Source organism: Phocoena phocoena, chromosome 11 (assembly GCF_963924675.1).
Source record: "Phocoena phocoena chromosome 11, mPhoPho1.1, whole genome shotgun sequence".
NCBI classification, from domain to species: domain Eukaryota; kingdom Metazoa; phylum Chordata; class Mammalia; order Artiodactyla; family Phocoenidae; genus Phocoena; species Phocoena phocoena.
In genome coordinates, this window is record NC_089229.1 from 80096866 (window position 1) to 80122602 (window position 25737).

The window sequence follows — 25737 nt, forward strand, 5'->3', positions numbered from 1 at the left end:
AAATATTTGAAGAGATTATAGTTGAAAACTTCCCTAACATGGGAAAGGAAATAGCCACCCAAGTCCATGACGCGCAGCGAGTCCCATACAGGATAAACCCAATGAGAAACACGCCGAGACACACAGTAATCAAATTGGCAAAAATTAAAGACAAAGAAAAATTGCTGAAAGCAGCAAAGGTTTTCCAACAAATAACATACAAGGGAACTCCCATAAGGTTAACAGCTGATTTCTCCGCAGAAACTCTACAAGCCATAAGGGAGTGGCAGTATATACTTAAAGTGATGAAAGGGAAGAAACTACAACCAAGATTACTCTACCAGGCAATGACCTCATTCAGATTTAATGGAGAAATCAAAAGCTTTACAGACAAGCAAAAACTAAGAGAATTCACCTCCACCAAACCAGCTCTAAAACAAATGCTAAAGGAACTTCTCTAAGTGGGAAACACAAGAGAAGAAAAGGACCTACAAAATAAAGCCAAAACAATTAAGAAAATGGTCATAGGAACATACATATTGATAATCACCTTAAACGTGAATGGATTAAATGCTCTAACCAAAAGACACACACTTGCTGAATGGATACAGATACAAGACCCATATATATGCTGTCTACAAAAGACCCACTTCAGACATAGGGACACATTCAGACTGAAAGTGAGGGCATGGAAAAAGATATTCCATGCAAATGGAAATCAAAAGAAAGCTGGAGTAGCAGTACTCATATCAGATAAAATAGACTTTAAAATAATGTTACAAGAGACAAGGAAGGACACTACATAATGATCAAGGGATCAATCCAAGAAGAAGATATAACAATTATAAATATATATGCACCCAACATAGGAGAACCTCAATACATAAGGCAACTGCTAACAGCTATAAAAGAGGAAACTGACAGTAACACAATAATAGTGGGGGACTTTTAACACCTCACTTAAACCAATGGACAGATCATACAAACAGAAAATTAATAAGGAAACAAGCTTTAAATGACACAATAGACCAGATAGATTTAATTGATATTTACAGGACATTCCATCCAAAAACAGCAGATTACACTTTCTTCTCAAGTGCTCATGGAACATTCTCCAGGATAGATCATATCTTGGGTCACAAATCAAGCCTCAGGAAATTTAAGATAACTGAAATCATATCAAGCATCTTTTCTGACCACAATGCTATGAGATTAGAAATCAATTACAGGGAAAAAAACCTAAAAAACACAAACACATGGAGGCTAAACAATACAATACTAAATAACCAAGAGATCACTGAAGAAATCAAAGAGGAAATCAAAAAATACCTAGAGACAAATGACAATGAAAACACGACAATCCAAAACCTATGGGATGCAGCAAAAGCAGTTCTAAGAGGGAAGTTTATAGCTATACAAGCCTACGTCTACAAACAAGAAAAATCTCAAATAAACAATCTAACCTTACATCTAAAGGAGCAAGAGAAAGAAGAACAAACAAAACCCAAAGTTAGCAGAAGAAATCATAAAGACCAGAGCGGAAATAAATGAAATAGAAACAAAGAAAACAATAGCAAAGATCAATAAAACTAAAAGCTGGTTTTTTGAAAAGATAAAAAAAATTGATAAACCATTAGCCAGACTCATCAAGAAAAAGAGGGAGAGGACTCAAATCAATAAAATTAGAAATGAAAAAGGAGAAGTTACAACAGACACCACCGCAGAAATACAAAGCATCCTAAGAGACTACTACAAGCAACTCTATGCCAATAAAATGGACAAACTGGAAGAAATGGACAAATTCTTAGAAAGGTATAACCTTCCAAGACTGAACCAGGAAGAAATAGAAAATATGAACAGACCAATCACAAATAATGAAATTGAAACTGTGATAAAAAATCTTCCAAGAAACAAAAGTCCAGGACCAGATGGCTTCACAGGTGAATTCTATCAAACATTTAGAGAAGAGCTAACACACAACCTTCTCAAACTCTTCCAAATAATTGCAGAGGAAGGAACACTCCCAAACTCATTCTATGAGGCCACCATCACCCTGATACCAAAACCAGACAAAGATACTACAAAAAAAGAAAATTACAGACCAATACCACTGATGAATATAGATGAAAAAATCCTCAACAAAATACTAGCAAACAGAATCCAACAACACATTAAAAGGATCATACACCATGATCAAGTGGGATTTATCCCAGAGATGCAAAGATTCTTCAATATATGCAAATCAATCAATGTGATACACCATATTAACAAATTGAAGAATAAAAACCATATGATCATCTCAATAGATGCAGAAAAAGCTTTTGACAAAATTCAACAGCCACTTATGATAAAAACCCTCCAGAAAGTGGGCACAGAGGGAACGTACCTCAACATAATAAAGGCCATACACGACAAACCCAGAGCAAACATCATTCTCAGTGGTGAAAAACTGAAAGCATTTCCTCTAAGATCAGGAACAAGTAAAGAATGTCCACTCTCACCGCTATTATTCAACATAGTTTTGGAAGTCCTAGCCACGGCAATCAGAGAAGAAAAAGAAATAAAAGGAATACAAATTGGAAAAGAAGAAGTAAAACTGTCACTGTTTGCAGATGCCATGATACTATACATAGAGAATCCTAAAAATGCCACCAGAAAACTACTAGAGCTAATCAATGAATTTGGTAAAGCTGCAGGATACAAAATTAATGCACAGAAATCTCTTGCATTCCTAAACACTAATGATGAAAAATCTGAAAGAGAAATTATGGAAACACTCCCATTTACCACTGCAACAAAAAGAATAAAATACCTAGGAATAAACCTACCTAGGGAGACAAAAGACCTGTATGCAGAAAACCGTAAGACACTGATGAAAGAAATTAAAGATGATACCAACAGATGGAGAGATATACCATGTTCTTGGATTGGAAGAATCAATATTGTGAAAATGACTATACTAGCCAAAGCAATCTACAGATTCAATGCAATCCCTATCAAATTACCAATGGCATTTTTTATGGAACTAGAACAAAAAATCTTAAAATTTGTATGGAGACACAAAAGACCCAGAATAGCCAAAGCAGTCTTGGGAAAAAAACGGAGCTGGAGTAATCAGACTCTCTGACTTCAGACTATACTACAAGGCTCCAGTAATCGAGACAATATGGTACTGGCACAAAAACAGAAACACAGATCAATGGAACAAGATAGAAAGCCCAGAGATAAACCCACGCACCTATCGTCAACTAATCTATGACAAAGGAGGCAAAGATATACAATGGAGAAAAGACATCTCTTCAATAAGTGGTGCTGGGGAAACTGGACAGCTACATGTAAAAGAATGAAATTAGAACACTCCCTAACACCATACAGAAAAGTTAACTTAAAATGGATTAAAGACCTAAATGTAAGACTGGACAGTATATAACTCTTAGAGGAAAACGTAGGAAGAACACTCTTTGACATAAACCACAGCAAGATCTTTTTTGATCCACCTCCTAGAGTAATGGAAATAAAACCAAAAATAAACAAATGGGACCTAATGAAACTTCAAAGCTTTTGCACAGCAAAGGAAACCATAAACAAGATGAAAAGACAACCCTCAGAATGGGAGAAAATATTTGCAAATGAATCAACGGACAAAGGATTCATCTCCAAAATATATAAGTAGCTCGTGCAGCTCAATATTAAAGAAACAAACAACCGAATCCAAAAATGGGCAGAAGACCTAAAGAGACATTTCTCCAAAGAAGACATTCAGATGGCCAAGAAGCACATGAAAAGCTGCTCAACATCACTAATTATTAGAGAAATGCAAATCAAAGCTGCAATGAGGTATCACCTCACACCAGTTAGAATGGGCATCATCAGAAAATCTACAAACAACAAATGCTAGAGAGGGTGTGGAGAAAAGGGAACCCTCTTGCACTGTTGGTGGGAATGTAAACTGATACAGCCACTATGGAGAACAGTATGGAGGTTCTTTAGAAAACTAAAAATAGAATTACCATATGACCTAGCAATCCCACTAATGGGCATATACCCAGAGAAAACCATAATTCAAAAAGAGTCATGTACCACAATGTTCACTGCAGCTCTATTTACAATAGCCAGGACATGGAAGCAACCTAGATGCCCATCGACAGATGAATGGTTAAAGAAGTTGTGGTACATATATACAATGGAATATTACTCAGCCATAAAAAGGCATGAGATTGGGTCATTTGTTGAGGCATGGATGGATCTAGAGACTGTCATACAGAGTGAAGTAAGTCAGAAAGAGAAAAACAAATATCATATATTAATGCATATATGTGGAACCTAGAAAAATGGTACAGATGAACTGGTTTGCAGGGCAGAAATAGAGACACAGATGTAGAGAACAAACGTATGGACACCAAGCGGGGAAAGCGGCAGGGTGGTGGTGGTGGTGGTGTGAAGAATTGGGAGATTGGGATTGACATATATACAGTGATGTGGATAAAACTGATGACTAATAAGAACCTGCTGTATAAAAATAAAATAAAATAAAATTGAAAAATTCAAAAAAAGAAAATCCTCTCATCCCAAGAATTCTTTAGACTTTTACCTGAATACTGGGGTCATGGGCCTCAACCTTCTCAAACTAATTATTTACAATCAGCTCCACAGGGTAGACTCATGTGCAATCGACTGCATGATTTTAAAAAGAGAAAAACAAACAAAAACAACCCAAACACTGCCTTAATCCACAGGGTATCTTTTCAAAATCCTTTAAGAAACTGTTCTTCCACAAGTTGCCGGCTGGGTCTCTCAACTTGGTATCTTGATGGCTTACTTTGAATTCTCACAGCCGCTGATCCTGAGACAAGGATTTGAGTATAAGAAGTGTATTTGAGAGGTGCTCCCAGGGAACTCTGGCAGGGAAGTGAGACAGGGAAGACAAAGAAGCTAATAATAGATACATTTTTCAACAAGTCCCCACTTTGGGAGACTAAAGCTTAACCTATTGGGGCATTCTGGGAAAAAAATGTAGAACAAGAACCGCAGTTATACAGCTTGAACGGCCTCAAGGAAAAGAGAGCAAGAATATTTATCCAACAGCTCCCCTCAGTCAGTGGATGAGGGACCCTCCGGGGAGCACTGACTCCCCAGCACTGGAGGTCCACCCCTTGCTGGTATAGGCAGAACTGTCTCTAAGGACCAGAGAAAGAGGTCAAGCAGAGAGTCACGAGTATTGGACACTGGAAGCCAAGGGGCATGAGAGGATGCCACATCTTGTTGCACAAGAGGCCCATGGATTACTGATTATCTTACCAAGATAAATTTAAGAAATACCTAAGATATTTGGTAACAATCACCCATCCTTATCAGCGTTTGATTTCACAAGTGGAGATATATGAGCAATCTTAACCCCGTTTTAAAAGCTGTTTCAAAATTTGAATCCATGGCATTTATGTTAGAATCATGGTAGAAATAATGGTTTTAATGCCAATCATGTTTTTAAAAAACTTTTTATTATGGAAAATCTCAAATATTCACAAAATCAGAGAGAATAATATAATGAAGCCCTACTTGAGCGACTCATAGCCAATCTTGAGAAATGGCCTTTCCATAAACCTTAATTTTTATTTTTTTTGGTTGTGCTGGTTCTTAGCTGTGGATGGCAGGCTCCTTAGTTGTGGCCTGTGGCCTCCTTAGTTGTGGAAGGAGGGCTCCTTAGTTGCGGCTTGCCAGCTCTTTAGTTGTAGCATGCGAACTCTTAGTTGTGGCATGTGTGTGGGATCTAGTTCCCTGACCACAGATTGAACCTAGGCCCCCTGCATTGGGAGTGCAGAGCCTTAGCCAGTGCATCACCAGGGAAGCCCCTTAAATTTATTTTCAATTAGCATTAAAAGGGCTGCTTTCGGGCTTCCCTGGTGGCGCAGTGGTTGAGAGTCCGCCTGCCGATGCAGGGGACACGGGTTCTTGCCCCGGTCCGGGAGGATCCCACATGCCGCGGAGCGGAGAGGCTCGCGTACCGCAAACAAACAAACAAACAAAAAAAAAAAGGGCTGCTTTCTAGTCTCTCTTCTTTTAAATTTAAATATAACGAAGGCAAAAGTAGGAAAGAAAAAATAAGTGATTGCCAGGGCTAGTTTGGGGGAGAGATGAATAGACAGAGCACAGAGGATTTTTAGGGCAGTGAAAATACTCTGTATGATATTACAACGATGGACGTATGTAATTATACATTTGTCCAAACCCACAGAATGTACAACACCAAGAGTGAACCCTAAGGTAAACTAATAGACTTTGTGTAATTGTGATGTGTCAATGTAGGTTTCACCCTTGTTTTAAAAAGTATATATGGCATTCTGGGTGGGAGATGTTGATAATGGGGGAAGCTATACATGTGTGAGGGCAAGGGGTACATGGGAAATCTCCGTACCTCTCTCTCGATTTTGTTGTAAACCTAAAACTGCTCTAAAAAATAGTCTTAAGCAATAATTTAAAATTTTAAATGGAACTGGCACGTCCTGGTAAAAGGCTTTCTTCATTAATAGGGAGTGGTCTTAAAACATAGTGAATTCCATTAGCTAATTATTATTGGAAAAAACAATGTAGTAGCAACTCTATGCAAAAGATAATCATTTCACTTGACGGACACTGCCTTTGGTTAAAGTAAAATACAAAACAGTCTCATGAGTGGGAAGCCATCCACGTGGCCAATCAGGGTTACATTCTGCGGTTACCTCATCGGGGCCCAGGCATCTGTCTACATGTCTGTCTACATACACTGCTCCCCAACTTCCAACTCTTCCACTGCGGGGACTGGCCCCGCTGATGGTTAACACAAGCCCTCATCACCTCTTAGGCCAAATCGACCTCATGCCTTTGGCACAGAGCTTTGGAGTATTAAGTGAATACCTGGTCAAGTACTTGAGCAGATTTAAAAGTCCTCTTTGAAAACATACTTGGCTTTAACTGCAGGCATCTGTGTGGCCTAGCTTCGCGTGGGGATGAGCATCTGTGTGTGGGCGGGGGTACATTCCCACAACAGGAGCCGACCCCCTTGCTGTGTGTCTGCTGCAGAAATCATCTAGAATGGACCTCTCCCATTAATAACCTTTGGCATCTAGGAAGCTACTCTAATAGGCGGCATGGCATAGTGGAAAGAAGACAGATTTTAAAGCCAGATTCCTGATTCTGCCACTTTCTATGTCACTTCAGACAAGTTACAGAACCTTTTTCAGCTTCTGGTTTTTCTCATTTGCAAGACTGGGATGGTTTGCACAGGACTGTTATGCAAATTAAATTAGGTACTTATGCAAAGTGCTTGGCATACAGACTTTAAATACATACTGATTCTCTTTCTTGCTCTTTTATTTTCCCTCTCTTCTTTCTGAGCCACAAATAACAGCTTACACATAGTGAGTGCTTACTAGGAGCCAAACACTGCCTCAGCTACATGTAATCCTAACCACAGTCCCGTGAGGTGCCGTTAGTCTACCCATTGTATCAGCCTGCTCAGGCTGCTATACAAAATACCACAGACTGGTGGCTTAAACAATAGAAATTTATTTTCTCAAAGTTCTGGGGGCTAGAGGTCCATGATCAAGGTGTTGGAAGGCTTGGTTTCTCCTGAGGCCTCTCTCACTGCATCCTCAGGTGGCCTCCTCTGCGTGTATGCACCCCTGGTGTCTTCTCCTCCTCTTGTGAGGATACCAGTCACACCGGATTAGGGCCCCACTCTTATGACCTCCCTTAACCTTTATTACCTCTTTAAAGGCCCTGTCTCCAAATACAGTCACATTGGGAATAAGGCCTTCTACATGTGGATTTAGGGGAAACACAATTCAGTCCACCCACCCATTTTCCACGTATTGAGAGGAACTTGCCTAACGCTGCACAGTTGTTAAGTAGCAGACCTGACATGAAAACTCTACTGAATTCAGAGCCCAGGCCCTGTCCACTCTGTCCTAAAGCCTGTCCACCAGCATGGCTATTGTGAAGCAGGGCCTAGTAGAAGAACCTGGGACAATGGAGGGACTTAACGATATTTCAGTTTCTTTAATGCATCACAGAATTCAACTAAAAATTAGCTCCAATTGACCGTTTACCAGATATTCTTGAAATATCTGTCTTTTCCCAGTAGGATTATCAATATTTATTTCAAACGAAAGAAAGAAACTTTCCCTGCCTCTCTTATACATCTCTAAAACTTATAATTAAAAAAACAATCCTTTTAGAAACCACATGGAAGGACTAAAGTTTGATTATTACATTCTTCAAGAATGCTGCTTGGATTTTTTTTTTTTAACCTATGACTATACACATGTGTTTTTGCTTAAGATTCAGTATTTACAAGACTGCTTTGGAATGCTACCACAGTACCACGGAGTTTCACAAAAGATACCTCACTTTCCTTTCGGTATCTTTACAAAGGGTTAAAAGGTCAGACACAGAAAGCATTATACCTCTGAGATTATTATTAGTGACTGACTGTATATATTCAGTCATGTGCTGTCCTAGAATTTGACAAAAAATGAAATGAAAACTCTAAGGTAAGAGAAAGGATGAGCCTGGACAAGGTACAGTCCTACCACCTATTTGTGACTTGCAGTCCCGTATTTCAAGACAAACTGTAAAATGCCAACTTAATAAACATATATTTATTTTCAGCAAGGCCAAGATTCCTTTGGTTTCCACTGCAGAGCCTTTTCAGATTTACTTATTGGAATTCTGGTAGAGAAAAATGATCCAAGCTGTTTCCCATCCTAGTCAGCTGGGGCCCGCATAACAAAGCGCTACAGGCTGAGTGGCTTAACTAACAGAAGTTTATTTCCTCACAGTTCTGGAGGCTGGAGCTCCGAGGTCAGGATGGCAACATAGTTGAGTTCTGGTGGGGACTCTCATCCTAGCTCACAGACAGCTACCATCTCGCTGTGTGCTCACAGACTGCAAACTCTCTGGGGTCTCCACTTAGAAGGAGGGCCTCACCCTCATGACCTCACCTAAACGTAATTATCTCCCAAAGGTCCCATCTCCAAATATGACCACACTGGACTTCAACATATGGATTTTAGGGGACATAATTCAGTCCATAGTATTTGCTCAAAATGTCTTGGGGGAAAAAAATCTCAAAATGTGTTTAAATTGCTTCTTTGGTGAAAGAAAGACCCTATAATGTAGACTAATTCACTGGATTCGTAATTGTTCTTGTAGACTGAAGAGCAATGATGCGGTCAGTGAATCAGGAACAAAGGGCAAGAGGACGGTCACTTATGCCTTCAGTAAATGTTTCAGTGCCTACTGTGTGCCAGGCATCATGGAAAGGGAAATGAAGCTCTCAGTTTAGTGTGGGAGGTAAACAAAAAAATAATAATAATTTTGATACAGTGTGGAAAGGGCTGTGATGTCAGAGATGCTCAGGATTATTAATGGATTAGCAAAAGCGGGTACTGGGGACTCAAGCCAACCAACAAGGGGAGGGTGTCAGGGAAGATTTCCTGGAAAGAGGTGTTGCCTGTGCTTTAATGGTCCAGGATCTGCCAATGGGCTTGCACTCTCCATTCCTTCCAGCAGGATGCCCTGGTGCTGCTGTTGGCATCCTGTTTTGGAGATCTGAGTCTGGGAAGCCTCCAGGGCCATAGGCTTGACAGGCACCAATCTTTTCTTCCACACTGGGCACTTGTCAATTCAGGATTAAACCTTCATTATGGTGGAGAAGCACATCACCAAGCTGTCCTCTTAAATCTTTCATATCTCCACTGATCATCCTGTAGTCTTCCTTATTCGGGGACAGATCTTTTGAAATGTTTGTGAGGTTCTCCTAGCTGGTCTACACGTCTTGACCTTCCTGTGGTCTTAATATGAAGTCCTAAGGGGGGCAGACCCAGGGTGTCTGATTTAGTACTTCATATGTTACTGCGGTGATGGCAATGGTCACTTAGCTCCCACTGGACCTCATATAACATGAAAAAAGTCTTTCTCACTATCAGGTGAGGGGTCTACTAAAAGCACAGAGGTGTTCCTAGGGGTATCCTGTGACTCATCTATTACTTCTCTAATCTCTAAAGCAATGGCCTTCCAACATTATTTTGCACGCTATAAAAAAACTGTAAGCGGACTTTCCTGGTGGCGCAGTGGTTGAGAGTCCACCTGCCGATGCAGGGGACACGGGTTCGTGCCCCGGTCTGGGAAGATCCCACATGCCGCGGAGCGGCTGGGCCCATGAGCCATGGCCACTGAGCCTGCACCAGTCTCGGCACTGCTGCCCAGGGCATCCCCTCTTCCTCTACCCTTTCCTCTTCTTGTGTTCCCAAAGAATCTCATACTTGACACAAGAGTTTAAAGCAGTGGTTCTCAAAAAGAATAGAGAGGTTGCAACCTACGCAGTTGCAAGGTTTAGAAATAAAGAGTAAGATGCTAGGCCAGGGGGCAGAGGGTGAGATCAGGTTTTACAGAAGTAAAATGGTTACCCTGGACACTAGCCATGCACCACAACAAAGAGATGACTGAAATATTAGTACTAAATAAGTCCATGTGGAAACTCTTTTCTTCACAGAAGGAGAGAGAAATTAATCTGGTAGTCTTTAAAACACAAACAAAACTTGATAATGTTAGCCTCTACTCAATTTATAACTTGCATCGAACATCACAGAGATTTCAGCCGTGTTAAGGTAGTTGGGTTGGCCGCCAAGGTTTTCTCTCATATGGACTGCTGTGTAGGTTAGCTGATTCACTTATGGTTGGATCTACTTAACACGGTCTTGGTTCACCAGAACCAGAATTATTTAGATAAATAAATGCTTTTGGCCTCAATTATTTGCCTTGACCATTCAGCTTATTTTTTTTTTCTTGTACAGAAAATATTTAGGACATTTAATTTTATATCCATGGCTCAAATCACTTGACATTTCAAAAGGACAATACCTTTCTTCTTTGAGTTGAGTAAGCATTCGTGCTCTTCTTTAACAGAGATTTTACAACTCTTGATTCGACAGAAAAAGGATCGTCTTGAGCCAGAATACACACAACTCCTTCCGGTGTGGAAATTACTGTGAGCTTGCAAACCAGCTTTCATAGTGCAAAAAGGTAAGAGAATAGGTAGAAAATAATATTTTCAAATAATTTTGAAATCTATCTCCTAACATTTTCTGGTCATCTATTACTTGAGAAATGGTTATTGACATTATTATACAGTAAACCCCAAAGTGAAACATACCAAAAAAATGTATTTGTCAAGCAATCACATTTTGATAACTTATAATCACTTGAAATTTACCTTTATATTTTTCCCCAGGGGGGCAGATAGTAAAGATAATTTAAATGAAATAAAAATTAAATGAAAAAAGCCTTAACTAAAACAGTAATCAGTAGCATAAAGCATTATTATTTTTATATTATAAATAATTATTAGGCAATAAGCATTTTCAGAGAAGAGAATTATTTCTGGAGAAGATAAAGAATATGTATACTTCTCAAGCACAATTATACAAGGCCTTTCACACTGAGTAGACCTAACTAACACATTTAAGAAAGAGAATAATTGTCCCTCAGCATACAACTAAATAATAAAAAAACTCCAGCAATTTTTTTTACTCCAAATGATACTTTCCTATAAATATTTTATTAGTATATGAAAAATAGAGAATATGAAGTGATAACATTTTCCCCAAAGCATCTTCAGATGAATGTATTTGTTTTTATATACGTGCACAAATACATGAATTCTCTATATAGTTATATTGCTTTATTAAACTGAGGTTGATGATTATAAAGTTTACTAAATAATTCTCCTCTTGATAAAACCATAATTAGCTAATGTTTTCAAAACACTGTACAGCTGTACTCTGAAGTAATAATTACATTTACAAAAAATGGTAAGAATGCTGAAATGAGTACTTACTTTCGGCATCTATTAGCTTCTCTCTTGGTGAAATATCAGAGGAAGAAAGTTGTTCCTTTACTTCGGCAACATCTTTTGGATGTAAGAAGTCAAATAAGCTTTGTCCAGTCAAACTAGCCTATTTATAAGGTAGATGTTTATTGAAAATCAGTATCATGTCATTTCTGCCTTTCCTCATACAGACATAGGATACTCTTTCTTTGGTTTAAAGTGGCTTTTTCTTAAGCTCAGGTGTTTTTAACACCTGGTCAGTGTTAAAAACAGTGATACGTGCAGATAGAAAAAAACACATGCACACAGACCCATAACTGGATACACACAAACCACATACACACACCTAATAACTAACATTCTATTTATTCTTGTTAATTTTGGTAACATCCCCAATTCACATGTTACTTCAAGGCATATTATTATTTACTTTAAACTTTACCATTATTAAAAGAGATTATATTACAGTATAATATAGAAGTCAGAGAATACCTGTGATTTTTATGGTGTAACTCAAATTTACCATACTGCTTACAAATAATTACCATACTGTTGATAACTCAAATCCAACCTGGAATACGTCTCATTTGGCATTCCACTTCTCCCCACATGCACAGCATTCCTCAGCCCATGACTTTGCTTGCATGGTCTCATCACCTGGAATTCATTACCTTTTCTCTAGAAACTCAGTTCCCTGGCTGATCCAGCCAATTGCCTTTTACTCCCTGAATTCCAAGATTCCTTCTTCCAACCTGAAATGTCTTCCTCCCCTTCTCTGCTCATCTTAAAGCCTAGGAGACATTCTACTTCACATGTGAAGCCCACAGTGATCACCCCTCTTCTGAACTCCTTTATTACCCAAGCAGACATTCCTACAGAAGGTAAAAAAAATGGACCAGCTGGCCCAAGTGGCCTGGAGTGCTTGGCGGTTAGATATCGCTATCAAAAACAAAACAAACAAAAAAAACCCACTAGCAATCTGATTTATACATCAGTCTATTGTGTGATTGGCTAAGATAAGTCTATACCCAGAACTGCTTCAGAGCAAATCAGTTTTTTTTTTTTAAATTGAAGTACAGGTGATTTACAATGTTGTGCCAATCTCTGCTGTTCTAGACAAATCAGATTTCTGAGGCTGAAAAGCTGAAGACCAGACCCTGTACCATGGGGATCCCAAAGTCCTCCTGAGCAGTCAGTGAGTCTCTTGAATGGTCTCTGAAATGCAAAGTCAGTGTCCAGTGGGGCTGGCCTCCATGTTACTAATTTGGAACTTAAGAGCTACCTTGAATTGTCAACTATCTTGGTGTGTATGTATGTGTGTGATGTTCTCTATTTCCAATTAGAAGACAGAAAAATCAAGTCTTACCCTGCTTTTGTGTCCCCACCTATAACCAGCTGCATGATTCATTTGGTTTTCACTCCCTCTGTATGTAAGTTCATAAAATCTTTTTCTGCTATTTAACTCATTATCTATGAATGCCTTCTATCTCTCCAAATTTTCAAGTTTGGGGGGACTACAGGCAGAGATTAATGGGAGTTATTTAAGATTAAAGCTGGGGGCTATCTTATTTCTATCTTATTTATTATATCTTTATATATATTATTATTTTTTTTTACAATGGTGTGTTAGTTTCTGCTTTATAACAAAGTGAATCAGCTATACATATACATATATCCCCATATCTCCTCCCTCTTGCGTCTCCCTCCCTATCCCACCCCTCTAGGCGGTCACAAAGCACCGAGCTGATCTCCCTGTGCTATGCAGCTGCTTCCCACTAGCTATCTATTTTACATTTGGTAGTGTATATATATCCATGCCACTCTCCCACTTTGTCCCAGCTTATCCTTCCCCCTCCCAGTGTCCTCAAGTCCATTCTGTAGTAGGTCTGCATCTTTATTCCCATCCTGCCCCTAGGTTCTTCACGACCATTTTTTTTTTTTTTTTTTTTTTTTGCGGTACGCAGGCCTCTCACTGTTGTGGCCTCTCCCGCCGCGGAGCACAGGCTCCGGACGCGCAGGCTCAGCGGCCATGGCTCACGGGCCCAGCCGCTCCGCGGCATGTGGGATCTTCCCCGACCGGGGCACGAACCCGTGTCCGCTGCATCGGCAGGCGGATTCTCAACCACTGCGCCACCAGGGAAGCCCCATTTTTTTTTTTTAAGATTCCATATATATGTGTTAGCATCCGGTATTTGTTTTTCTCTTTCTGACTTACTTCACTCTGTATGACAGACTCTAGGTCCATCCACCTCACTACAAATAACTCAATTTCGTTTCTTTTTATGGCTGAGTAATATTCCATTGTATATATGTGCCACATCTTCTTTATCCATTCATCTGTCGATGGACACTTAGGTTACTTCCATGTCCTGGCTACTGTAAATAGAGCTATATATATTATTTTTATTATGTACTGTATTATTCTATTTCTATTTTGAAGGAGACCACAGGTGCTAGTTTATTCACTCTGTTGGTTTCAGTGCTATAGTTTTTGAGTAACTTGTTTAAATTAAATGGTGTTCAGTAAAAAGGAGGCAAATCAATCACACCACTAGTTAAATGAAAGATGTATTTCAGAGTTTGTTGCCAGAGCCTAGATAAAAAGCTGTTTTGCAGTGTGTGTAACTTAATAAATAATAATGCTGTCTCTTGGAGGAAACAGAGAAGGGTGACCGATATTTTTCAGACACTCAAATATGATACCGTATTTAGTGCTTACATCCTGAGAGACAGGTATAATCATAATTTCCACTTTTTACATAGGAGGAAGCTGAGGTTCAGGAAAATGAAATAACTTGCTGAAGGAAGTGAACACTCCTGTCAATAACAAAAATTCATACTTTTTCCACACATCTTCCCATCTCTCTTAGTTCTAACTTAGCAGAAGCCAATCCCACAGCCCAATGGGAAGAAAGAGTTCAGAAAAAGAGCTTCAAGATGTGTTTTGTTTTTACAAAATAAACATAGTGGGACTTCCCTGATGGTCCAGTGGTAAAGAATCGCCTTCCAATGCAGGGGACACGGGTTCGATCCCTGGCTGGGGAACTACGATTCCACATGCCATGGGGCAACTAAGCCCACATGCCACAACTACTGAGCTCGTGCGCCTCAACTAGAGAGCCCGCGTGCCTCAAACTAGAGCCCATGCACCGCAACTAGAGAGAAGCCCGCATGCCGCAACGAAGAGCCCATGCGCCAAACGAAGAGCCCACACCACAACGAAAGATCATGCATGCCTCAACTAAGACCCGACGCAGCCACACACACCCCCCAAAAATTTTTTTTAAATTAATAAACATAGTAAGAAAATATCCTCAGTTTTGGATACCTGATCATAATTAAGTATTTTGGAGACTGATTTAGAAATGAAGAGAATTTTTCCTCTTTCACATCCAACCACAAACAGGAAGCCTTCTGCAGTCTAGGATTTAAAAATACAAAGTGAATATTTTAAAAATACAAAGTGAATTCTGTCTCTCTCATACACATACATTCAGATTTTGAGGAAATTATTGTAGCAATAAAACTAGTAGAGTGGTCATAAGAGCTAGTGAAATTAATTTTAAGAAATTTTCTCACTACATAAAAAGACTGATAAAATCAAATTGAACCCCAGTCTAAAGTAATGTTTTTGACTTGGAAAGTCCAGGCATGGAATATCTAGTTGAGATATTTCAAAATATAAAAATTACCTATGTTGAATTCTATACTCATACAGAAACTCTGTAAAGATATCAAAACACATCAATAACAGTTGTCTGTGGATGCACTGAGACGGAAGGACTGTGCAGACTGGGATGAAGGAAGCATCAGGAATACTATATTTGAATTCAGCTGTTCAAATAAAAAAGGGGCTCTTTAAAAAAATTAAAAGAAAAACGGACAAATGTATATCAAAAATCTTTCTATTTAATCATACTAAGGCATAAAGCCTAGTAGTAATAGCACAAGATCAAGACATGTATTACCTCCTGGGAGCAGGATAAGCCAATGACATGGTCATATTTTCCACGTCAAATAAACCTGTAGACCAGTGGATCTGAAACCCAGGCATGCAAGTGAAATGATGAGGACAGAAATGGCAAAGCATCGACTAATAACTCATTCAGTAAGCAGTGGCTGGCTCATCTGCAGAGAACAGGATCCTGAAGGAATTGAGTACCAGGTAGATGGCCTTGAAGGAGGTGCCAACAGTGGGGAGTAGAGCCTACGGTGTGGGAAGTGAGTGCAGCAGGCAGTGTAAGGAGCTTAGCATTAAAGACAAGCTATGCTCTCTCCTTTGGAAAGTGCCTATCCTCTGCCTCTACATTCATCAGCCCAAACTAATAAGACATATTTACTTGCATAACTTAAATTTTTATCTTAAAGGAAATTCGGTATAATACAGAGTCCTGTATGTTTAGAACAGGAATTTTTAGAACTAAAAATCTTCCTCCCTTTCAAACAAAAATGAAAGGACAAATACAATTTAGACAAACATAGCTCTTAACTTACCTTAAGAATTAGGTGTCTGAGCTCATTATCCTGAATGAATGAAGGTCTGTAATTATTTCCTGCATAAGAACTTGTCATACCTGAAAATAAAGAAGTCAACTAGTTATTAAAAATAGAGATGGAGGGACTTCCCTGGTGGCGCAGTGGTTAAGAATCCACCTGCCAATGCAGGGGACATGGGTTCGAGCCCTGGTCTAGGAAGATCCCATATGCCACGGAGCAACTAAGCCCGTGCACCACAACTACTGAGCCTGCGCTCTAGAGCCCACGAGCCACAACTACTGAGCCCCTGAGCCACAACTACTGAGCCCACGTGCCACAACTACAGAAGCCCGTGCGCCTAGAGCCCGTGCTCCGCGACAAGAGAAGCCACCACAATGAGAAGCCTGCGCACCACAACTAAGAGTAGCTCCCGCTCACTGCAGCTAGAGAAAGCCCACGTGCAGCAACGAAGACCCAATGAGCCAAAAATATAAATAAATAAATAAATAAAATAGAGTATTTCTTTAAAAAAAATTAGAGATGGAAATGTAGTAAATGCTCAGTGAACGTTAGCAATGCTGCTGTTGCTATTGGTGACAACGACGATGATGGTATTTTCTCTTTTAGCACACTCTAAGACCTCTTCTGTAATCATTCTCTTTCTTCGTTATTACTAGACTGAAATGTCTAGTAATACAGCCTCTCAGACTGTAAACTCTTAGAACTACTTATTCCATTACACTCAAATGTGCAGACAGTGAGAGCTGTATATTGAAAAGTAATAAAGTGCAATGTATTATCTATAACATTATAATAACATGCAACAATATTCATGACTCTGGTTATTTTTATAATTTCTTAGTTTATTAAAACTGATCTTATGAATTACCCTGAATAGAGAGATTCTGGAATTCTAAGCAAATTTTATGGATTCATAAGATTTCCCATAGGACCCTTTAAAGATCATATGGAGACTTATACAAAAAAATGTATAAAATATAAATGAAATAATTCACTTTAAGTCCTTAGCATAGAGGTTACAGTATTAAAAGGAAAGTCTCTAAAGAAACCAGAAGAGCTGGGAAAATGATAAGTAATGATCATGTCAAAGCTAGGTAAAATTTGACCTGAGAGAAGTAAGGGAAGAACTAAAAGTACGTTTGTCTTGAGGGCATCCACCAACCTTGACAGGGAAAGCCCTTCATGGCCACAAGGGGGCGCAGGGGACAGTTCATCGAGCCAAGGTGTGCTGTCCCCAGATAACCTCCAAGCAAGGGTGATTTAAAAGTAAATCACATTTCCCTCCCTTGCACTTCCCAACCTCCCTAACCCTAAACCCCTCCTTCTAGGCACCGCAAGGAAAGATGCTTTTGCAAAAGAAAGGTAGGGTAACACCCTGAGACATGTTAACCATTAATTGGTCCTTGGATGAATGTATAGCCGAAACTCACCAACTACCTAAGTGGTGGGGAAAAAACAAAACCAGAAAAATCACACACACTCATGGAGTGATTGGGTAAAGTCTTCTCAGACCGGCAGCACCCCTTAAAGGCCTGGCATAAGCAAACGAAATCTCTTTTGGAATCTACCTTCTAGGTAGCCCTCAAAGAATTTCCCCAAATGACTACTTGTTATTATTATTATTACTACCCAGTAGCCTGGTAGGAGGGAGTTGAGAAAGGGATGAAAGACGCAGACTCTGCGTGCCAGGCCAGGCACAGGAATACATCAATGTGAGTGAGGCGCTGACACTTCCAGGCTGGCCTAAAGCCAGGTTGGCGGAATCGCGCTGAGGAAAGCCGGTCAGTGTCTGTCAGCCAGAATGGGCGAGCCCTGACGCAACAGGAGAGTGAGGACGTGAGGACGTGAGGACGTGCCAGGGAGAAAAAGAGGGCAGACAGCAAAGAGCTGAAGCCAGGGTGAGGTGAGCTAACAAAATGCAAGCCGTGCGATTCTGTACGCCTGCCAAAGGGCAGTGACAAAGTTGATTCTCAGATTCTGGTGGCAAAAATAAATGAGGAAACATGATCACTGACTTTTGTTATAAATTTCATCACCGTCATTAGAAAATGACAGTATGACAATGATCATTATAATAAGGATAATAATGATCAATATGACAATAACAATTCTTCCTCCTGTCCTCTGACCACCACCTCCAGCATCAAGAAACCCTGCCCTCTTTCTCTGACATCTGTCTTAGGACAAACTTCATACGATATCACTTACATGTGGAATCTAAAAAAATGATACAAATAACAGAAACAGTATTTACAAAACAGAAGCAGACTCACAGACACAGACTCACACTTGTGGCTACCAAAGCGGAAAGGTGTTGGGGGAGGGATAAGTTAGGAGTTTGGGATTAATGGATACAAAATAAACAACAAGGACCTACTGTATATGTATAGCTCAATATATACTTTGCTGTACACCTGAAACTAACACGACATTGTAAATCAACTATACTGCAGTAAAAAAAAAGAACAATAATGAAAAAAAGAGAAACACTGTGCTCACCCTTTACACTTGTCCTTTACTCTTAACAACAACCCTATGAGGCAATGCATTATCCCTGTTTCACAGCTGTGGGAGTTGAGGGTTAGAATGTGAAGTAACTTAAGTCCCATGGCAATTAAGGCAGGGAGCCAGGATTCGAACCCAGGTTTGCCTCCAGGACCCACACGCATGCATTATTGGCTCCCAGGTATTCAGACCCACGCAGGTTCTCGGAAAGCGCCTCCTGCTGCAGAAGGCGGCTTACTCCAAATGTGGTCTGCAAACCACTTTCGTCACCACACCGTGGTGAGATGAGCACAGAAATTAAGAATACACATTTAGACACTTTTACGGAAACGTAACACTGTTGTGGCATCCCAGCCCATGAGTGTTTTTCCACTGATTAATTGTACCGTATTTTACAATGGATGGGGGTAGGGAGCACTTGCTCTCCCCCCCAGATAGTCTGCAAAGCACTGCTGCAGAGTGTAGAGAAAAAAATCATTTCACCATCCTCTGTCTTCAAAGTAATTACGTGTGGACCATCCACGTGCAGCCTTCTCATGATCTGGCATCTGGGCATTTGTGGATCGAGTTGGGGTACACTCTGGCTAGGGCACTGGAACGCAGCCCCAGCTGCTTTAAGTCATCTCATCCGTGGGTAGCACTGACTAAGGATCTGGTCAGGATGTGTGATGCGTACATGACCACCTCACTTCAGCTTAGAAGGGCCAATGGTTAAATCTACGCTCTGCTCCAAAGAATCCCTTCTGGATTTAGACAGCGTCTCCTCCCTGAGCTGCCCCTCGTCCCACGCGTACTTCCACATAACATTTATCACACCGGGTGTTAATGATCTCCTCCGGGGTCCGTCTCCCTTTCCACCACGAACCCCTCCAAGCACAGAGATCTTGCCTCCTTCATTTTCCTAACCCCAGCACAGGACAGGAACCGAGCTGATGCTCATTTCATGTTTGTTGAATTAGTTGACTGATTCATGGCTTTTCCCTCAGGTCCTCTTCTGCCAGGACGTTGTGAATGTGAAAACTGTTGGGTAATTTTAGGGCTGCAAGCAAATGACCTCGGTTGAGCCTGCTAATGTTCACTGCTAAAAGATTTAAGGGAAGTGTTGCATACAACTTATGCAAGACCCAGTTGTGGGTAAAAGAGAATCTTCTTTCACAACAGACTCTTATGAACCAAAGACCTCCTATCACACTCCCAAAAGGAAGCCAGCCAGGCAGTCTCCCAACACCTGGGCTGCTCTCTGCATGGCACTGAAGGGATCAAGGGCTGAACTTGCTTTTCCCCACTGCCTGCACTCCAGATCTGCATGCAGTGCATAAGTCATTTTTCTACCATCTGTGGAGATCTGAGGAAGGTGATTTAAAGTACAACTTGCACAAATTACTACTGAATAGCCCTTTAATAGCTGTCTCTAGTTTTACTTCCTAATTTGCCAATGGCCGCTCCTCCTCCAATCCGAACAGATTTGCCAGGATTTTTTGTCTCATTATGAAGTAAGATCCTCTTTGTCTAGGCTCCAGTTTGCACCTGGAGTCCAGAGAACACTGCTCTCCTCTAAGCCACTTTAACTTGACTTGGCAAAGTCTCGATGTGCAGACCACAGAACTTCCTTTTCCCTGAAACAGATTCCTTTTCCTGGTATGCAGTATAGGACAGACATCTAAAGAAGACCCTTGGTCTTCCTTTGCTTATTCCTTTCTTATACTTTCTGAGCCAGATTTCACTATAATCTTTTAGATCTTTACAAATCTGAACTTTCAGAGTCTTCTCAGTGGTCTGCAGCGAACTCCTCTGCCGGTCCTCTGATAATCTCAATATGAATTTCTGTCATTAACATTCCTGTACCTAAAACTCAATTCTATTTCCATCATTCTGCCCCCCAAGTCAGACCAGGGTTATTCCCAAACCAGATGTGATTTCGACTACACATATACACAGAACACTTATTACACTTTGATTTAAAATTCAAGCTCAAATAGGGGAACTTCTAAAGTCAGAAACGATCCCGCACGCCCCAAGAAGCATCAGCTGAGGACCTCCTTCACCCAATGTCTCGTAAATGTGAGAATATCTTAGAATAGTAAGGTGTGATGCATTTTCAGGTACTACTTACAAGTCTGAATAAAGTTTTAAGAGAAATTGCTGAATTTAAGGAGGTTTTCTTTTCTAATAGTGGAAATCTGTCAATAACTTAAAATTATAATAATTAACATTTAAAAACTTCTAAAATATTGAGAGGTATGTACAGCAGGTTTTATCATCTTCATATTATGTGTGAGGAAACTAGTAGTAATATAAAGGCTTTTCAAGTTCACACAGTAAACTCAAGATGAAGCTTTTAGTGCAACCAAGTTTTCTGACATCCAAATTAGTATTTTCTCCACGTACAGAATACGGACAAGCATCAAAATGAATACCTATGAAGTTGAAAGACACATCTGTATAAAATCTCAGTAGCCAATAACAACAAAACAAACCCATCAGGGACTTCAATTACAGGGAAGACTTCACAAATCCAAGTATGGAGGCCATTTCAAACTCACCTTTTAAAGATCTCAAGTGTTCAACAGCCATTCTTAAAACTGTCAGTTTGTCCAGTTTCCGTGCCATGGGATTGCACTGAGGGATCATCGCGGACAGTTTTTCAATCAGGTTGTTCATTTTATCTCTCCTGCGCTTTTCGGTTTGGCTATGAGCTTCTCTAAGAAGGAGAAAGAGCTTCCATTATATTTAACATTTAACAGACCCCCAGTGACCCCAGAGGCAGCAGTGGGAGCACGGGTGAGGCCAGCAAGCCCCCACTGTTCTTCCTCCCGACTTTGGCCCTGCAGGTGGCATTCAGGGAAGAGGCAGGAGTGGCACTCATTCACACTGCTTTTACCTCCACCCCCCATACCCTTGCTCCTTCCTTCCTGACCTTATTCCCTGAAACCTTCAAGAACTAAGACCTCTGTGTGAGAGCTGCAGCAGGTGCTTTTTGAGCTTCCCTCCAGTCGTAGAGGAAGAATGGGCCGCCTTCTATTCAAAGCTAACTCCCTTCTGGTCTTTGCTTGCACAGTTATCAGCATTTTAAGCTCATTCTCTTTCACAGCTCCTTCTATGCGTCGATAAATGGGCTCAAGTCTCTTCCCTTTGAGGAAGAAACCCCTTTCCAGAATTCTAGGGATTTTTTTTCCTTGCTAATGTCTTCCCTCCTTGGCCAGCTTCCTGAGAGTACGGTCTCCACTTAATGTTTCATCTCCCAGGTGCCTCTCCTATTTAAATCAACCTCCCAGGACTTCCCTGGTGGTGCAGTGGTTAAGAATCTGCCTGCCAATGCAGGGGACACGGGTTTGATCCTTGGTCCAGGAAGATCCCACATGCCATGGAGCAACTAAGCCCGTGAGCCACAACTACTGAGCCTGTGTGCTGCAACTACTGAAGCCCATGCACCTACAGCCTGTGCTCCGCAACAAGAGAGAAGCCACTGCAACGGGAAGCCCACTCACTGCAACAAAGAGTAGCCCCCGCTCACCGCAACTAGAGAAAGCCCACGGGCAGCAACGAAGACCCAGTGCAGCCAAAAAAAAAATTGAAATCAAATCATCCTCCCAGCCCCCATTCCACTAAAACTACTCTAGCAGAGGTCATCGTCATCTTATGCAACCCCAGGTGATCCCTGCCTTGAATTTGACACTATTGCCATTTCTCATTCTTCGCTGGCTTCTGTGACCTCTCCGCTCCTCCAGCCTCTCCGCTCTGCTCCGCTAAGGGAGGCTCCGCTCCGCTAAGGGAGGCTCCGCTCCCCTTAGCCTCCCTACTCAGCTCTTCCTCTGTCCTTCAATACTGGCCCCCCAGAGACCCCTCACTTGACACCACTCTCTCCTCACCTATAGCTTCACCCTAAGAGATTGCACACCTTCATAAGGCTTTACAACTACTCATAAGCTACTTACCATTCAATCCCTATCTCATTCATTCTTTATCCAATTCCCAACCTTCAGGACTAAAATTATGCACGTCAGGGATTCATAAGCCCCCGAAAACTCAAGAAATCCCAAACTGAATGCATTCTCTGCAGCTGACCCCATTTTAATCCTTCCTCTGCCAGCCCTGATTACTCTTCCTTCTGTAGGGTTTATCTTGATTGGTGACACCACTAGACTAGCTCTAGACCCTCCCTCCCTTCTTCCCCCTGAAGAGCCAAGTAACCACAAACTCCTATAAATTCTAGTTCTTAAAATAGTTCTTAAATATTTGAGATGGCTTGAGCCACGTGGTCAAACCGAAGTTGCAGAGTCCCTTTCCCTGGAGTACACATCCTGAGAAGCCTGAACATGGGAGGGCACTTGGGGCACCAGGACGCACAGTTAACTTTGCATTTCAGATAAACGGTGAATACTTTTTTAGTATAAGTATATCCTTGTGCAATATTTGGGACATACTTGTACTAAAACGTCTTCATTACATATCTGAAATTCACAGTTGGCCAGGTGTCCTGTATTTTATCTGGCAGCCTAGTCTGGGGGGGGCCTCATTCACACTCCCCAGCAGCCAGTTCAGCAGATGGGGGGCAGTCTTGGCCTCCGGATGACACCACAACGATGTGATGTCACTTAATCCCCTCTCATCTCTGTGCCCCTTTTCTAACTCAGAGGTTACGTGACTTGTCAATGAGCGTGAGCCTGAAACTTGAACCACACACGGCCCCGGGCTCTCGAGCCTCCTGCCATTATCACAGTGCTGAGCAAAGCGGTCGCCACAGCCCAAGAGAGAACTGGTTCTTCCCAGGGTAAAATGGTCATTCAGCTGCACTGACGTAGAGAAATATTGGCAACATGTGAAATGTTGAACAGGCAATGCAACCTAAGCACTCTCTCTTAAGATTTGTTAAGAATCTTGTGGTTATAGATGATCTTATTTGCAAAGCAGAAATAAAGACACAGACATAGAGAACAAATGTATGGATACCAGGGGGAAGGAGGGGATGAACTGTGAGATTGGGATTGACATATATACACTACCATGTATAAAACAGATAACTGATGAGAACCTACTGTATAGCACAGGGAACTCTACTTGGTGCTCTGTGGTGACCTAAATGGGAAGGAAATCCAAAAATGAGGGCATATATGTATACATATGGCTGATTCACTTTGCTGTACAGCAGAAACTGACACAGAAGTGTAAAGCAACTACACTCCAATAAAAAAATAAAAAACTAAATTAAATAAAATAAACATATCTAGGTTCTGAGTGGGGAAAAGAAAGAATCTTGTGGTTACAAGTGACAGAAACCTTCACTTAAACTGACTTAAAAAGTATAAAAAGGGCTTCCCTGGTGGCGCAGTGGTTGAGAGTCCGCCTGCCGATGCGGGGGACACGGGTTCGTGCCCCGGACCGGAGGGATCCCACGTGCCGCGTAGCGGTTGGGCCCGTGAGCCATGGCCGCTGAGCCTGCGCGTCCAGAGCCTGTGCTCCACAGCGGGGGAGGCTGCAGCGGTGAGGGGCTCGTGTACCTCAAAAAAAAAAAAAAAAAGAAAGAAAGAAAAAGGTAATATTAAAACAAAAGAAAAAGAGAAGAAGAAGAGTTTGGGGAAGGCAATCTAATGGGAAAGAGGAAAAATAGGAGACTCGTCCCCATCTGTTCTTAGAGACTTTAAACTAGATGGAAGAGCGGGACCAAGGCGGGAAGCGCTGATGGAGCACCATCCGCCCAACCATTCATGCTTGGCCAATGACACTCCTGGAACAAAGTAAGTACTTTGGGGTGAACTGGATGGAATTCAAGTTACCTGTGTATTTACATAAAATGCAGTTATCTGCTCGTACTTTGGTCTATTCATGAGCAATTTTTATTTATGTTGATTTTTGGCCACACCACACGGCTTGCAGGATCTTAGTTCCCCGACCAGACTGAACCCAGGCCACAGTAGTGAAAGCGCCGGGTCCTAACCACTGGACCAGGGAATTCCCCCATGAGAAGCTTTTAAAGATTTATGATTTTTAAAATGTTATGATTATCTACTTGCTATAATGTTCACCTCTTCTTTCTAACAATATTACCCATTAGCATGGACAGCAGCAGTGGACAGAGGTGCCTGATTCCAGGAATGTACAGCAGAAGGGAAAGTGACTCCTCTTAGAGCCAGGGCTTTGAGGGAGATGAGAACAGGTAGGAACAAGGTCACTTGGGAATAATGAATGATGATGCTGGGAGCTAGGAAAGACAGAGGAAGGTGAAATAGCCAGTTTTTGAATAAGGTACTTTACTTGAAGGAGGTGCACCTGAAAAGACTTCTTAAAGAATTTTATTAAAGAAGGGCATATTTACTCAGAGGCAAGTTCTCTGCTTAATAATTTATCAGAGCTCTGGCTCTTAATTCTGTGAACTGTTACTGTCACTTTGAACCATGTCAGTGTTCTGCAGAGTCATATTTAAAAAAAAAAAAAACAGAATAAATGGAGAAAAAGCAAAACTGAGATCTGGCCATGTTGCCAGATGTAGGGGAAAAAACTTGTTGACGTTGAAAGAATATGATGAAACAAGTGACAGACTTTATGGTGATGGTTCCTAATAATCAGACACTCCTTGTAAGTAATTCTGATTTACTTATTGGATGAATTAGGTTTTCTCTAGTGCTTCAAGAAAATAATAGTTGTTTTCAATAAATAGCTATTCTGAGAAAAATTTAAAGACACGTAAGCCGAAGTGTTATTCAAGTAGATAGAAGAAAAAGGTATAATGTATCTGATGATGGTATCATATGGTTTTGTTTTGTTTTGTTTTTAGAACTGTATTTACTTCCAGTCACTCCTACTCCTTCACCCTGAGTGGCTGCATTACTTCAAGGCAGGGGTCTCTGGCTCCGTGGAGAAGGAAATGAGTTCCCATTTCAGACTTCCTATGC

The 25737-nt window shown here is 41.0% G+C and overlaps 1 protein-coding gene across 1 annotated transcript in view; it reads right to left on the reverse strand.

Moving 5' to 3' along the window:
- BMAL2 (basic helix-loop-helix ARNT like 2) overlaps positions 1-25737 on the reverse strand; it is a 73796-nt gene that overhangs the window by 15325 nt on the left and 32734 nt on the right. Inside the window, exons 6-10 of the mRNA XM_065888196.1 lie at positions 21391-21548; positions 16340-16419; positions 15174-15266; positions 11855-11972; positions 10879-11022 (exon numbers count right to left, since the gene is read on the reverse strand). Of these exons, the coding sequence (XP_065744268.1) occupies positions 10879-11022; positions 11855-11972; positions 15174-15266; positions 16340-16419; positions 21391-21548 (593 nt within the window). The remainder of the gene's footprint in view (positions 1-10878; positions 11023-11854; positions 11973-15173; positions 15267-16339; positions 16420-21390; positions 21549-25737) is intronic.